The sequence below is a fragment of the Lineus longissimus genome, chromosome 3 (genome assembly GCF_910592395.1).
Source record: "Lineus longissimus chromosome 3, tnLinLong1.2, whole genome shotgun sequence".
NCBI lineage: Eukaryota > Metazoa > Nemertea > Pilidiophora > Heteronemertea > Lineidae > Lineus > Lineus longissimus.
The window spans coordinates 16,085,732-16,102,339 of record NC_088310.1 but is presented as its reverse complement, the minus strand read 5'-3'; the positions used below and the strand labels follow the sequence as shown (position 1 = coordinate 16,102,339).

The window sequence follows — 16,608 nt, the reverse complement described above, 5'->3', positions numbered from 1 at the left end:
ATAACCAGTCATTGAACGAACTTTGCTTATATCAAAAGTAAAATGTAGTATCTAACAAGATAAAGTGTTCTGAACACAAATGAATCAATGCATGCACTATATTAGTCACTTTCAGAAGCAAATAGGCTGCTGTGCGAAATAACTAGGCAAATTTATTCAAAGTTTTGCTTTCCTTGAATCTAATTTTGGAACCCAACGCAATTTTCAGGTACCCCTGGTAGCTAATATAAAAGTATGTCAAATTCTGTTGCCCACTCAGGTGTCAGAAGCTCATTTTGCAATAATTTTTTCAATGGATTTTTAAATATGAGATTTAACATATTTAAGGTGAGGATTTCACTGAACACAGGAAAAAAATAAATGGTACAGACTGGAACATATGCCACAATCAGTGCACCACATTGATATTCATGGACACAAATATACAAAAAAAATTATTTTATAACCATGGTTAAGGAAATGAGGAAATCCTTTTAGATCCAAAATTATAGATTAACGACAATTAAAACTTTGATGAAATCGGCCATGCAGTTCTCAAACAGGTGCTAAAAGGGATGTGACATTTACTTCTGAAAGTGCTATATATATATATATATATATATGAATAGAACAATAATTCAAGACATTACTTTGCAAATTACTTTAACAATATTGCCAGGGTGTTCTCGTGACAAATTTGCTTCAACAAGGTTTTGGTAGTTTATATTTATTTCCCAGTCAATATGACTATTAAGAAGATTCAAGGAGTTTTCCCTAGATCCAATATTGGTGCATGTACCTAATATAATGATAAAATGTTGCATAACTTCTCACAACCCATGTATTAGTCTACAATACAATCTGTTCAGCAAAAATCTTAATAAAACCTTCTGCCAACCAGTTCAGCACTTTCAGTTCCTTGCACAGGAAGAGAGAATGTTACCCTATTTCCAATCTTGACACTAGAGGTGCTGATTTTGTTCCTTACAACGCCTCTAGAACTAGTAGGTTGCCACCATCTTGAAAAGTAGTACCGCGGATATAGAAAAGAAAATAATTTTTTGTTTTGCAAAGAGGTTAACGCATCACCACTAAGCCCGCAAATATGATTGCTGCCCTACGCCACATTGATAGTTCTCCATAAAATCACCTAATAAAATTCACCAGAAAGTGTCAGTAATTTTATCCATCAAGATCATATTTTGTAATTTACCGATAAAATAAAACTTTTTATGAGAGAAAGTGGGACTTATTAGGCCTGAATAAGACTGACAGTCTGAACCTGTGAGGCAGTGGATGACGTAGGATTATCAAAACCCTGAATCTCAGGATGCCGACATCCAAGATGGTGACAATCGATCAATTCCAGTTTCTGAATTTTTTTTATTTCGGTTCTGCGAGTTTGCCCTATTTCATCTCATGCACTTACTCATGTGCTGTTCATAAATCTCAAACAGATATTATGCCCATGACTACTTTGATTTAATAATCATTCAGAACATTTAGAGGAAAAAACACGTCTCATTGCAAATCAAGTCTTTTGTTAGCAATATTCAGCATACTATATTTTTCAGACAGGCCAAGGGCAAAATCATCAATCAGAATGGCATAAGATATACCCAGCCGATAAGTCTGAATTTAACAAACATCCTGAGCCCTTCCTTGGGCAACAGGAGAACAAGAGTAAGAAGACAGTTCAGTAAGTTATGCCAATGAATGCAAAGCTGGTACGTAACTCATGCATTTTTGTTTAACAGAAACATTTTGTTATTTTTGCAATTCAGATTCCGTCTTTTATCTGAATAATGCCTATCACATGATGATCCACTGAAATATTCGATAGCAACACCTCGGGATACCAAAACCATAAGAAGCCTATGGAACACGAGATCGGATTCAAATGATGAAATGTTTTCCAAGGCACCTTGTCTTTTTGTTTAACTCCCAGTTAGGGACACAGCTGACATTCAAAAATTGCTCATTTTAGCAGCACAGGTCAAAAAATTAGGTCGGACCCAACTACAAATGTGTAGGGACATTAATTCTAAAGGGGTACACCGTTCGTAATTACTTGTGGTCCAGTTAAAATAGAAATCCACTAATACACAATGCGATAGTGCAGTTATTTTGAATACAATTTTGCTGCAACTTGGTATTTATACTACAGTGGAACCTCCCTTAGCGGACACCTCTCTATTAAGGATACTAGTTTTGGTCCCAAAGTGGTTGTTTCAATTCAATTTGACCTCTCTAATCAGGACACATCTCTATTAAGGACAGCACTGGTCAGTCCCGAGGGTGTCCTTAATAGAGAAGTTCCACTGTACTTGTATACACAGTCTACACAACGGAAATGCTGGAATTTATACTTAGCTTGTATTTAAGCAATTGACAATTTTCAAATTCAATTACAAAATCAATTTTTTTAACGAACGGCGTAGGCCTTTAAGGTCACATGTGCTACCAAACAGGGGTGACCTTTGATCTTTGGTATGAAATAAAGGTTTATGTTAACTTTGAATGGAACACGTTTTGGGAATGCATTGACAAAAGATAGTCTAAGAATACTTCATAGTTTCGTCAACTACTGGTATAAGATAAAGGTTTATTTTAGATGGGAATGGAACAAGTTTTGGGAATGCATTGACAAAAGATAGTCTAAGAATACTTCATAGTTTCGTCAGTATAAAATAAAGGTTTATTTTAGATTGGAATGGACACAGGTTTAAGGACACTTCATAGTTTGTTTCACTGTCAGAATGAAATGATGAAGGTTTGATGTAAACTGGATGGCACAAGGTTTTTCTGAAGGATGATACTTTTTCAGAACCAAATGCCCAAAATGTTAGGTGACATTGCTAAAGAAAACGGATCAAGTGCACCAGATTTTGAAGGTCAATTTCTGGACATTTAAGATTGGATGGCAGAGGATTTGGAATTTTCTTAAAGATGGCAGTCATTTTTATCAGGAGAACACTCTTTCAATGCATTGAGACCAATGAATAAGTGTGATTTCATATTCACACTGTGAACCTGATACAACAATTTTAATTCATACTGTAAAATATGCTACAATACAATCCAAATTCATACTGAAAACAGGTCAACACTTTTCATTCACATTGATACTGAAAACCTGTTGCAATACAATTTGAATTCATACTGTAAATACGTTACAATACAAATCACCATTCAAAATTCAACATTGCAAAAGCATGGAGTTGTGTAATGATTGTTTTTTAGATGAATGAACAGTTATAACAATTACATGTTGATATAATTGTTTCCTGGATACCTACCAGCAATCTATGGGAAGAAGGATATTTTCTCTCATACAAATCATGGCTGTTGTCCTGGAGAACAGGGGGCATACTATGTTTACTTCATAAAATGATTCACAGGGACAAGGTTAACAATATTGTTGTATGCAAGTGACGTCGATCTTGGTTTGATGGGCTGAAAATGGAGCCTGTTAGGGGAAAACATCTATCACAGTTTGACAATTCGTGCCATTGTCAAGAGGGGACCGGGACTGGAACTTCCCTTGACATCAATATGCAAATGATGAAGTCTGTCAAAATGAAAATTGTGCCCTTGCTGTAATCTGTCCCTAAATGTTGACATGGTATATTTTGGAATACACTGTACATTCAAAGCAGGAGACTCTCACTTTCTCACAACATACCTAGGCCAATTCTGCCAATTCCGTTTTTATTTGGTTATGTTACAGTAAAGGACTTGGTTACAGCAAAAAAACACTTTTCAAGGACACAATTCACATCTCTCTGGAAAGAAATGTCAATAGGGGCAGTCGAGATTGGCTAGATAGAATGAGGCAGATGCCAATCACACTGCAGGATGAAGGTGCACAGATACATATAACAATAAGATATGGTGGGCTGGCCCAGTCTTGATGAAAGAGGAATCCGTCCATTCCAACTGGTCACCAGAACCAAGTTGGTATAGACATGTATGGTTGAAAAAAGATGCCAGAGGAAGGTTTGGTTTCTGAGGGTGCTTGTTGTTGAAACAAATATTGTGTAAGAAAGAAGCCGCCCTCCACCGATGATGCAAAGGAAAAGCGGAAAGAAGTTCTTTCCATCAATTTTTGAAAATAATTTGAATATTGGACAAAATCAAAAACAGGTGCAAAGGATATTTAGAATGCACCATCTTCAGCCAAAAGTCATGACAAGTAGTGCTGACTGACCACTGTGATTTGCACTGTTTGATATCAAAGAAACCTCGTAAAACCAATGAAATAAAAATTTTGTGAAAAGAAATTGATTACAGCACAACCAAGAATTTAAACATTCCTCGTGACTATAACTTTGAAAGCTGATCATATATATCGGCCTGTATTTACAATCATCTTTTAGGGAAATCATTAAATCATAAAACAATACAGAAAGTGCATGTGCAATTATAATTTCATGTAATCTATATAGCTGATGACTATTTTATTGATGATATGCCCTGAAATGACATCGAACCTTTGCTTGCTAATTGAAATCTATTGAAAGCCATTTTCTTAACAAAGCTCATGTATGTTACTGTTTACTCTGTAGAATCTAAAGACTTTCATAAGCTTCTAAAGACTTTGACAATACTTCAGGCTTATAATAGGATCGAATACACCATTGACATGATATCAAAAGGGAAACAACAGAATTATCTGCAGTTTTGTTTTAATGTCAGGTTGAAGTGACATTGATCTTGATAAAGAAGGTCACTTTAAAAACTATTGCACCACTCACGACTTTAGCCAATTTAGGACATGATTTCAGCTCTGTCATCAACATTTTATTTATAACATGGTATTCTAAGATAACCAGTAAGAAGATCGATGATTTCTCTTCTTAAATCAGGCTTTATACCACACTATCTGATAGGATCAGATCAGAGCTGGCAACAACTTTTCTAAACACACTTAATCCTCATGACCATTGTGCGGCCCTGATTGTATTTCTTGAAATCAGCTGAACACTTTGCCTAAAGAGGCAGTCAGTCACCTATAAAGTGTGAATATTTTTTTCCAGAACAGATTTTTTCGTGTAATTACCTATATGACCAGCTTCCAAAAATTGATGTATGTATAAAGTTCACATACTACCAAACTCCTTAAAAGATAAGAATTTTTATTTTTCATTTTTTCAAGTTAACATCCTCCCAAAGACAAGTCATGTCTAAAATTTGCTGAACAGATTGGATTAACTAATAAACCAAGCTCGCAACTCTTGTCAAAAATGGTATTGGGTTTGTAATTTTGTAGTTGAATAAAATTTTTATTCAATTATTCAGTTTTGGTAGTTAGTGACCTCGGTCATGATGAATATCATAATGAATAGCATGAAGACATGAGAGATGAGACAGATGAATGAAATGAGAATATAGACACATATCAACACCAAACCTAGACATGAGGAAACATGGCAAATATGAAGATAAAATGGTACAGATCTTACCAACCAACTGCTGAAGCTGCCTAAGTAGACTACTTCAGGTGTCTTCAAATGGGTAACTGGATCACAGAGACTTTTCAGGTTTCAAAGTAAGAAGCAGTTTTAGTCATTCCACCAGGTCTCAGATGCTCTGTTAATACACTGTAGTCTATTGACCACATTATCTTAGTTCAAGTATACACTTGCCAACAGTAGAATAGATTTGAGAGTTTCACGTCTGAAATATTATCCTACACCTCAAAATAGTGCAGAAAAACTAGAGAAATATTCTAGGTGAGAATGTACCTATGTGGCTGGCTAAATAAGTTTGTATGGTAAAGTGAACAGGAGGTAGTGTAACAGTGTGAAGGCAGTTTGGGGAGGATCAAACGAGCGGATTCTGAGCATAAACAGACGATTCATCACCAAGCTCACCACCACCACAGGACTGGAACCAACACTAGTCTAGTCGGTCAAAAAAGAGAACCAATCAAGACAATTCTACATGTAAAATTGTTCATCTTGTCTGATTTATTATTTTGAAGGAATCTTTCAGGAACAAAAAGCGACAGCAGCTGGATGTCAGATCTGTAAACGTTGTAAGTGCATATTCATAGAAAGCGAAAGAGGGGAATGCTATTGCTATATTCCTGACCAAAGAAAACTATGAAGTTCTGAAATATGCTTTTTAATTGACAATGTCAAAAGTTCTTCATATCCAACTTGTATGTAATATAAAAGACAGCAATTGACTATGCACTGAAATCCTAGAACAAGATACAGTATTAGTGTTTTTTTAAATGTTCAGGGAAAGAAGTTGCCAGGTTTGAATGTACAGATAAATCCTGTCCATCTGATTGTTGGACAGTACTACATGTGCTGGTATTATGTATCTGATAAATGACCTGATAGTCCTGTCATCAAAATAGATACTACACCCAATTAATGGACAGGAACATAAAATGCCCCACATCATTGATACATTCTCAAACAGAAGTAAACATCAATATTTCATTCTAACTTGATAATTGGAATCAAGGTCAATTAGATTGAGGGAATTATGGAATGTCTCATCATCATAAAATATCTTTGAGAATACATGTATCTTGTTCTGTGCCAGACTATAATAAACCATAGAACATCTCTTCCAACTTCAAAGTCACCTTTGGCCAGACAATACATTTATTAACAGCAAGGTTGCACCTAAAATGATCATGTTAACCACAACTTAAGGAAAAATAATGGATGCAACTTCACAAATCACAATTAGTAAACAAGTAAAGAACATTGGAGGCAACCTGAGACAAACGCTGGAGGTGGAGGAAGATTGTAGATGACCTAGTGCCAGGTGGAGCCAATGGGGATGGAGCAAATTTTTCAGATTGGTCAATTTTTGAGGCTTTCATTGGTCAAGGCTTTAATTCTAGACCAAGCAGAGCTGGTCGTTCTTCTTCTCAAACCAGTAGTTCTCCAATGTGTTTTTCAGGAAAAAGATGAATAAAATATGCGGTTGCCGGTTGGGCAACCTCACTATGCAAAGAAGTTGCCCATTTGAAATCAGATGGTCCCGAAACACTGCTAAGATTGGACCCTGGTTAGGATTGTGATGCACATCAATGTTTATGGACTGTTCCTGAACTGGAGGATTTTACATCATACCAGTTTACTTGCTTAAATTTTACAACAATAAAAATCGCAATTTAATGGCCACCCTTTCTCTACCTAAAATGTTCTGGTTTTGCAGGCTAAGGAACACCAGGCCCAGGTTGTGTTCAACAAGATCACTGGAAGTGCAACCAAGCTATAAAGGAAATTCACAGCATATTAAAACCAGTCTCTGTCATAAGCATGCAAAATGACTGATCCACTAGTTCAGCAGATCATATATGTACCATACATGAAAATGAGGAATGAGAAACAGCCCTGGTCACAGTGCACTCAGTAATAAACACATATCAAATATTAGTAACAAGATAATTTTGATTTAAATTTTATGTTGCAAAATGTTCACAAAATACATAAAAATCTACAGCGAATTGTTAAGAGAGACAAAAGATAACATGGATAATGAGAATGAAATGACTGATGGAAATGATGATGATGAGTAAGAAATCATACGTTACATGTAATGGGTGTTGATATTGTTCATCATGAGTGACAATTCATACATTACATGTAATGGGTGTTGATATTGTTCATCATGAGGGAGAATTCATACATTACATGTAATGGGTGTTGATTTTGTTCATCATGAGTGAGAATTCATACATTACATGTAATGGGTGTTGATATTGTTTACCATGATTGTCTTAACAAAGAGGGGGCCCTTGCTGTCTCAATTAAAATCCAGAAGAAATGTGGACTTATGAAAGGCCAACTCTCAGTGTCTCTCTGAATCAATGTACACTGTCTCAAGTATTGCCAAGGGTCAAGGACGGGATGGTAAGGGTGATGATCAAAATGCTGTCAGTCACTGGCAGTACTGTCATGACCTCAATGAGATAATCCACACATACCGTCAAGAAATTGGACCAAAGGCTGTCTTAGTCAAAACATAAATCCACAAAGGCCATTGCAGTTGAGGAATTTGACCAAAGGCTGTTGTCATAAAACTGGCCTAAACGTGTCAATTGCTGGTGAGGAATTGAACCAAGGCTGTCATAGTCACAAAATTAGATAAGAAGCTTCAACTGCTGTCAAGGAATGGAACCAAAGGCCGTTTATGTGCGAGCAGTGATCGAGTTAAAGAATTTCTAACTGTTGTCAAGAAATTAACCAGGCTCTTAATGTCAGAATACTGACTTAGAGTCAAAGGATGCCAAACTGAGATAGTGAACCAAAGGCTGTGAAATGTCAACGGATGTCTGACTGCTTTCAATAAATCAAACCAAAAGGCTAAGGGGTTTAACTGCTGTCAGGGAACTGAACCAAAGGCTGTGATTGTCAGAACAGTGACTGAGTCAAAACATGTCGAACTGCTGTCAAGAAATTGAAACAAAGGCTGTGAAATGTCAAGGGATATCTGACTGCTTTCAATAAATTGAACCAAAGGCTAAAACCTCAGAAAACAGACGGAGTCAAAGGGGGTCTAACTGCTGACAAGGCTGTTAATGTCAGATCACTGATCGGGTCAAAGGTTTCTAACTGAAATTGATCACAAAAAACTTTCACCATGAGTCAGCACTGTCATTGTCATCAAGGTCAATGAGAACCATTTGCGAGATGTACATGTAGGTATTGTGTCGGTCAGGCCAAGATGCCAAAGTCATTCAGGACAGATAAGCTATCAACGAACAACATCTAAGATGAAATGGCAGCGAATATTCACTTCAGGGTGTACATATCTGTGGAAACAATAAATGGAATTGGTTAATGGAAAGGGGGACATTCTGAAAGTGAAATGACATGTCAAGTGATTCATGGTTATTCAGAAAGGTCACAGTTGAAGAATGGTAGGCCTTGTGTAGACCAATCAGGTATAAATTCATGGTGAAGATGCCTATTGGCATTTTGAAGTCCCCATAATAATGAATATCTTGTACAAATATATCACCAGTACTATTACATTTGTATAACAAGACTTGCAATCACATGTTGGGCACACAGACCCATATTAAATATTGCTTTATGAATGAATTATGATTATTTCCCAAATTCCCCTTCTGACATTGTGTGAAGACACAAATATGCTTTACATGAATTATAATAGAAATACGTCATACATAAAATGTATGTCTAGCCATAGTTAAACACACATGTGAATGATCTACAGCAAATATTAAGTCCTGAGGCCGTCAATCAATCACTAGCTTATAAGCCAACAATAATCATTGAGGTTTTCACCAAACCATGTATACGGGCCTACCATACTACAAGCTGATCCACTTTGATACATTGATAGCATTTAATACTACCGGTACCGGTGTGACATTAGGAATCATGAATAAAACCACGTCTCCCATTGTTAACATTTGGGCCTTTCAGCTTTGAGAAACCTGAAGGAAGGCTTGTCAAGTGCACCAAAGGTCAAAGTCACCAAAAAGGTAGACACAGCAAACCTAGGCTTCTGTACTGCAGCAACAACAAAAAAAACACACAACATTATTCAAGCTTATGATATCTTCCTTTCTCAAGAGACGAGTCCTTGTGCCCCACCCACCCACCCACACACACTCACAATGAAATGGTTAGTGAGTCTAAAATTCAGGTTCAAGATTTACATCTTAGACATATGGTCTTAAAAATCAAGAATTCCAATTTAAACGTTAGAAGTAATTAAATCTGTATTAATGTGTCTTTTTAAAGTAGTAGATGACCATATCATGGAATTATCTGAAATGTTAAGATTAACCCTTTCACAAGCTTGAGCGCACCACATGCAACGAACTCATAACATCCAAGGTCAGGTGACCACTTACTAGTTACCAGAGTATAAACGGCACCAAGTGCTTCTGACTTTAAAATAGTTTTACAGATTTAACTGAAGGCAACGATCTAATCACAACTTTTTACATTAAGCGCCAGCCGAATATTGAATTGTTTCAACTAAATGAAATATTGTTATTGGAAATTTCTAACAGGTACAGATACCATTTTAAACGTTGGTAAAAACCGTCAGTAATCTGTTCTTCTATGGGATCCCTGCACTGGTGGTAAAAGGGTTAGTGTGATCAGTGATGAGATGCATGGTTTAAACCTAAATGGCCGAATGAGCTATGGAAGGATGAGAATGGACTTGTGTCAGTGGAGCATGGCTGGAGCATGGCTGGAGCATGGCTGGACTTCACTTAACCCTAACTTAAAAATAATGATCAGGCCTTTTATCTCATTTCGATTTGTATAATATAAGTTGTAAGGATGAAGATCTCCCCCCTCCCCCCTCCAAAAAATTATATTCTTTATATTAGAGGTTAGCCAGGTACTGGTAATAAGCCACCCAACACACTGTAATCAAAACAGAAAAAAGTTCTGGGCACCTTGTTCAACCCAGTTTACTCACTTTTAGAGTGGTTTTGAAACAAATCTTGAGATCTTTTGTGTTACAATGTAGGAAAAACCTTTGCACTACACAATTTAGGGTGCACTGCATCAGGTTAATGAAAGGCCTTGCATAAGACCCATTGAATAAATTGCAAAAAACTGAATATTTTGCAAGCAAGTAACTGGTACACTACCATCAACTACGGGTATTAGCCTGCACCTCAGTGTACGCCAGACAAAACTTTCACCTTGACAAACGCAACTAAATCTGCCATTCTGAATCCTTAGTGACCCTGCAAGTCCAGCCATATGAAATGAAATGACAATTTGGAGATCAGCTTGATTAGAAAGTCTGGAATCCAACAACACTCTAATGTGTAGTTGAGGTTCAGAGCTGGCCGCAGACAGAAGGTTCAGCTGCACCCACCTTTACTGTTGCTACTAGCATCTGAACCTTAATATGTCCTCCAGAATTCCATCACCAAATGTACCTTTGATATAGAATTAAAAGGTCAACGTTTCAAAATGTCTGATGCACAGCTCAGGGCAATGCTAACATCGTACCAAATTTGTCCCATTTACAAAATAATTCATGGCTCATTCTGTCATTGAGCAATGTGACCAGGGCTATCATGAGTAATGAGAAATCAACAAGCTACAAAGAAAATTCATTTACCTGTTTATGTCTTTCTAAATTCACTTTTAATTCACCGTCTACAGGTTTTGGATTAGGATCTGGTTTTTCTAAGATCTTCTCCATTATAAAATTGTGTATACTAGTTATAGCTTCTACTGTTCCTGTTATTAAACATACTCGTTCCATTGTGGCTGCAAAAGAACATACATTTTATTAGCAATTTTTTCATAAAAAAGTTTAAAGGACAATTTTGAACCATCATCTTTTCGATTGTTTTATGGTTTGTAAAATAACTTGGAAACTCCCTTAGCGGACACCTCTCTATTAAGGACAACCTCTCTATATTAAGGACACTAGTTTTGTCCCAAATTGGTTGTTTCCATTCAATTTGACCTCTCAATCAGGACACCTCTCTATTAAGGACAGCATTTGTCAATCACGAGGGTGTCCATATAGAGAGGTTCTACTGTAGTTCCAAATATCTTTCCTGTTCTATGATTTCATTTGGACAAGCTGTAAAACCAATTTTTTGTCAAATTTCAACGATTTCAACAATTATTGGTTGGATTTGGAAGTGGTTGCATGTGGCCTATCATATCATGGAATTCTGGGTGACGTCGTTTCATTAATTAATTTTTAAAACTGACCAAGGTAGCAGGGAATCAGGAATTTGAAAATAAATAGGTCATCTTCAAGTTCCATATCGTCATCTTTCTAAGAGAATGAAGTAAACAAGCTTGACTTGTGTGCAATGAATGAGTTTGGCAATAATCAAACCACTGTCATGCTTGTTTTTCCAATTCAGTTCGGACAACCATACAGGATTGCGGGGCAAACTCTTGATCTAACAGTCAAAGTTTTTTTTCTCCACATGCACAGGGTCTCCATAATTTGACCTACAAAACATTTACCTAAAAATGTCCTTTACATAGGACATTCTTCTCACTCACTGCAAAAAAAATATTTCCAACCAAATGATCTTCAGACGACCTTTAACTTTAGTTTAATAGCAATGGGCCTTGTTTGGCAGGTAGACACACATGTAACTGTCAAGTTTAGTCAGAACAGAGGGCATGTCAAATTATAGCAAGTAAGGGGCTTCACAACTCAATGCCAACATTTGAAAGGGTTTCCGCTTAATGCCACATTACATTGGTAAAGCACAAATGGAAAAAAAACCAAAAATTGTTTCAATTGCTCTGTACGATATTGCATACAAGGAACTGTTTTCAGAGAAGATTGCAATCGATCTACATGTCCTCGGCGATTATTTTTATACAATCGCTGCTGATGTGACTGGCATCAATTTTGAAGTATCAGCGAACTAAATCATAAATAGGGGACCACCGCTTTAATATAAATAGATCACCTATATATCCTGCATGGGAATTAGCAATTTATTACTCAGAACCAGAACCAGTGACAGCTATTGGTCGTCTCTAATGGTTATTGTGGGGATCAAAGCAGTTTTGGGGAGAAGGTAAATTGCCAAATTCAGCAGATTGAAAAACCTGGGCAGTTTTAGAAATAAACTGCAAAAACACTACAATATAGAAAATAAACTTACCTGGATAAAAATCGTTAGCTTTTGACATTTTGACTCTTGCTCCTGTTTCTTTTTGTTTTTGCGTTAATGTTTCGCCACCTTTACCAATAATTGCACCTGCTGCTACACTAGGGATGAGGATTTTGAAATGGACATGGTCAGCTGAAATCAACAAAATACAAAAACATACAATAACAATCAATCTTTCAACAGTCAGCCATCCTGATTCCTAGGGTTTGCCAGTGCAAAACTGAGGCAGTTGCCATGCCAAAGGCTCAGAGGTCACATTGTCAGATAGCATTTTAAAATACAGACACATGAACCAAGAGCAACTTAAGGAATGGATACGGAACTGGAGGTATTGTAATTGGTTGTCTCACCCATGGAGCTAAAATGTAGACCAGAACAGAGACGTAGCCGAGGTTTTGGCCAATAGTTTAGCTCCACCCGAGCGGTTTGGGTGAGACAATCAATACCGACAGTGAGGTATTATTTTCTATTCTGAAACATCTCAAACTGAATATCGAATAATGGTGTTTGAAATGCTTCCACTTTTTGCACCAACCCAAGCAGTTTGGGTTGTCTCACCCAAACCTCTGTGGTGAAATTGAGGCTATTAGTATTATACATTATCCATTAATATTCTCACTCGGGTGTTTTAGAATGTTTAACATACATTTTAAAATGCCATTATAACCCATTTCATCAAGATGTGGCATCATCCATGTCCTTTCAACATGTTGTGTCACTACCAAAGGGTGTGGAACTACCAAAAAGGCCGAAATTAAAGAAGTCACGTACAGTGGAACCCCGGTTGGCGACCACCCCGGTAACGCGACCACCCTGCTAACGCGACCACGATTCTCCGGTCCCGAATGGTTTCCTCTCTAATTACCATTATTTAAGAGACCCCCGCTAAGACGACCACCCCGGTACCCCGACCGCGACCACTGGCCTGGCCGGTCCCAAACTGAAAATCAACCCCGCTAACCCGACCACCAGGCCTAATTGCCGTAATCGGTCGCGACCACGGCATAGTAATTAGCACCTCGCTGCCAAGCTTTGTTGAGACGGGGACAATGGCCATGGGAATACATATGAAAACAAAAAATACAATGTGATTTTGCAGGTATGATCAATTGTGTAAGTGTAAATGAATAAATAAACTTTCCTTTTCTGACGTTTTCATGGTTTGTTTTCATCACTGAGCCAGTTCAGTACCAGACATGCGCACTCAGCAGCAGCAAAATCATGTGATTTGCGTGATTTGCATATGAACTTATAATAAACGGCGGGTAGTTTGAAGACCACACTCATGACAATAACAAGCTTGCGAGACGTTTGAATGTTTTATGATATGGAGAACTTGGTTGATTTACTACAGTATCATTTTATATTTCTTTAAATATTTTGACTGAAAATAGATTTGATTAAAACTGTGGCATTACTCAACTCATCATTCACGTGGAATCACACGACAAGTTTACTTCAATCGTCACAAACAGTCGGGTACATGGAGGATGATTCACCAAATTGCCCGCAAATGCGTCACGTCGGGCAGATAATGAAACTTTGTGGATAAAATGAGTTACAAAATTACCTTTTCTAACTCATTCTGAGAATGTAACATGTAATTTTATCGACGAACTGTTCTTGCGAGGCATGATAACAAAACTTTGGAGCGTGCATCATCTCAATCAGGCAGCGTTGCTATGGTAGTACAGCGTACACACGCCATGCAGTCGGCAATTTTGGCGGGAAAAATAATCATGTATTTCGTCTGGGGATTCCCAACCCCGCTAACACGACCACCCCGGTAACACGACCACTCCGACCACGGTCCCATGAGTGGTCGTGTTACCGGGGTTCCACTGTATATGATTCAACATGTACGTTAACAACAGAGTTTTTAAAGCGATGCAAGGGCCTCCAGTGGTTGATTCTTGACTGCATGTCCATCCAGGGCAATTAGAATTATTAAATCATCAGACGGGAATGTCCCATCATTGATGAAATTTTAGAGGTTTACCTCTGCCACAGTCTGTGACCTTGAAAATTAGGTTCAATTCAAAATATTTCCAGCACAATGTCAAGCTCCGACATTCATTTGAAGATCACTATAGTGAAGGCCTCTAGAGATAGACCCACACAAGATATTATAAGAGTATGACCTTGACCTACTTATCCCCAAGTGAAAAGTAGGTTACATAGAAGGTAGGTGAACATACATAGAAGTGCATAATAACTGTCTACAGGGTGGGCCAGAATTATTTTCCCTCACACAATGGACACACAATAGAAATCTACTGTACGAGGGAAAATAATTCTGGGCCTCCCTGTACATATCAAATTTGAAGAGACAAAATGTGTAGATATACGATTTGTTTATTCATGAGCGTGCGACTCGACTCAATCAAGAAACATGACAATGTGACCTCCATGTAAATTCGCCACAACAGGTCGTGACACCACCCATGACAAGTGGAGACAAAATCCAGGACAGGTTGCGACACTACCAATGGTTTGAGATGACAAAACATCTACCCACGACAGGTTCAGACACTCCCAATGGCTGGCTGTTATACAAACTTAGGAAACTCTCAATGGCTGGTTCTACGGCTGGTCGAGACACTCTATATGGCGTGTTATGGCACTATCTATGGCTGGTTGTGTCATTAAACTAGTCAAGACACTACCTATGCATGGCAGGTTCAGACACTCCCTAAGGCTGGTTGTGACAATCAATGGCTCGTTGTGACATACTCCAACGGTTGTGACTATTATGTCTGGTTGTGACACCACCTATGGCTGGTTGAGACACTCTCTATGGTTAGTTGTGACACTCCTTATGGCTGGTTGTTATACTATGGCTGGTTGAGACACTACTCTATAGATCCATGCACTTGATTGGGACCAACGTTTACGAAAACGTCGCGTCTCGTCACGTTACAGTAATGTAAAATGCATGGTGACGTGACGACGCCCAACACTACGTCATGTAAACGTTGTTCCCAATCAAGTGCATGGATCTATAGTACTCATGAAAAGTTGTGTCTTTCATTACCTGACAACAACAGGTTGTGACAACGTCACCCACTGTGAATAGGTTGCGACAGTCACACAAGCCATAATGCAAGTATCAATTCGTTTCTTGTACCCCCCTCCTCAAGGGTAGTTAAGCTATCACCACTAATCTTTGCCGATGCTTGAGTAGTATTTATTTTTCCTTTAGTGAAAATTTGGCGAAGCTGGAAAGAATAAGGATGCTAATGTGTCGATGTCTTGTCGAACATACAGCCTTACCCAGTAAAATTAGTTCGGTTACTTTATATGACGGTGATAACTGATATATTGTTGATGGTGATGTCTTGACGAAAGAAAAAGTAGCATTGGTGAAAAAAGGGTGATGCTTGAGCCTTAAGATGTCGTTATAGGGTGATAAGGTGTCGTACCCTTGAGGAGGGGGGGGGGGGGGTACAAGACACGAATTGATACTTGCATAAATAAACAGATATCAACCACTCTGTAATCAACAACAATCTTTATTTCTCTTGGTTTTAACATATCCATTTGATTTATGGTTGAAAGGAATGCACGTCAGACTCACAAACAGAATGCCCTTTGCCTTTCCCAGCCAAGTTAGTGTGAGCCTACTGTAGGCTACGCGAGTGTCTACTTCGATACTGTCTTGCATAACCACATTATTTTAGATAACTTCTTCCGACAGGAAAATGTTGGGCAGCCAACATGTGAGCCAGGCCTGTGAGCTCCCATCACTGTGGAGTGTGGTCACCAGCTGACATAGTCCCGTCTTTTTACATGAAGCATACCCGATCCATTATAATGTATTCAAAATAAGCAGTAATGTATTCACTGCAAATTCACACCACTACAGTGATCCCCATCCATCCCGTGACAATGCTTGCTACGACCATAGCGATAAGGGGCACTGCCACTTGGACGATCAGCTGAGTTGGGTCCGACAAGGAAGTACAGTACAGTAGGCTCAGGCAAGAGCAGATTGT

The 16,608-nt window shown here is 38.0% G+C and overlaps 1 protein-coding gene across 2 annotated transcripts in view; it reads right to left on the bottom strand.

The window, feature by feature from the left end:
- LOC135484030 (RNA-binding protein Pasilla-like) overlaps positions 1-16,608 on the bottom strand; it is a 34,664-nt gene that overhangs the window by 17,592 nt on the left and 464 nt on the right. The window contains exons 2-4 of one of the 2 annotated variants that reach the window (XM_064765060.1): positions 12,605-12,745; positions 11,077-11,228; positions 3,279-3,332 (exon numbers count right to left, since the gene is read on the bottom strand). In XM_064765060.1, coding sequence (XP_064621130.1) covers positions 3,279-3,332; positions 11,077-11,228; positions 12,605-12,745 — 347 coding nt within the window. The remainder of the gene's footprint in view (positions 1-3,278; positions 3,333-11,076; positions 11,229-12,604; positions 12,746-16,608) is intronic. The other variant, XM_064765062.1, reaches the window with a different exon arrangement.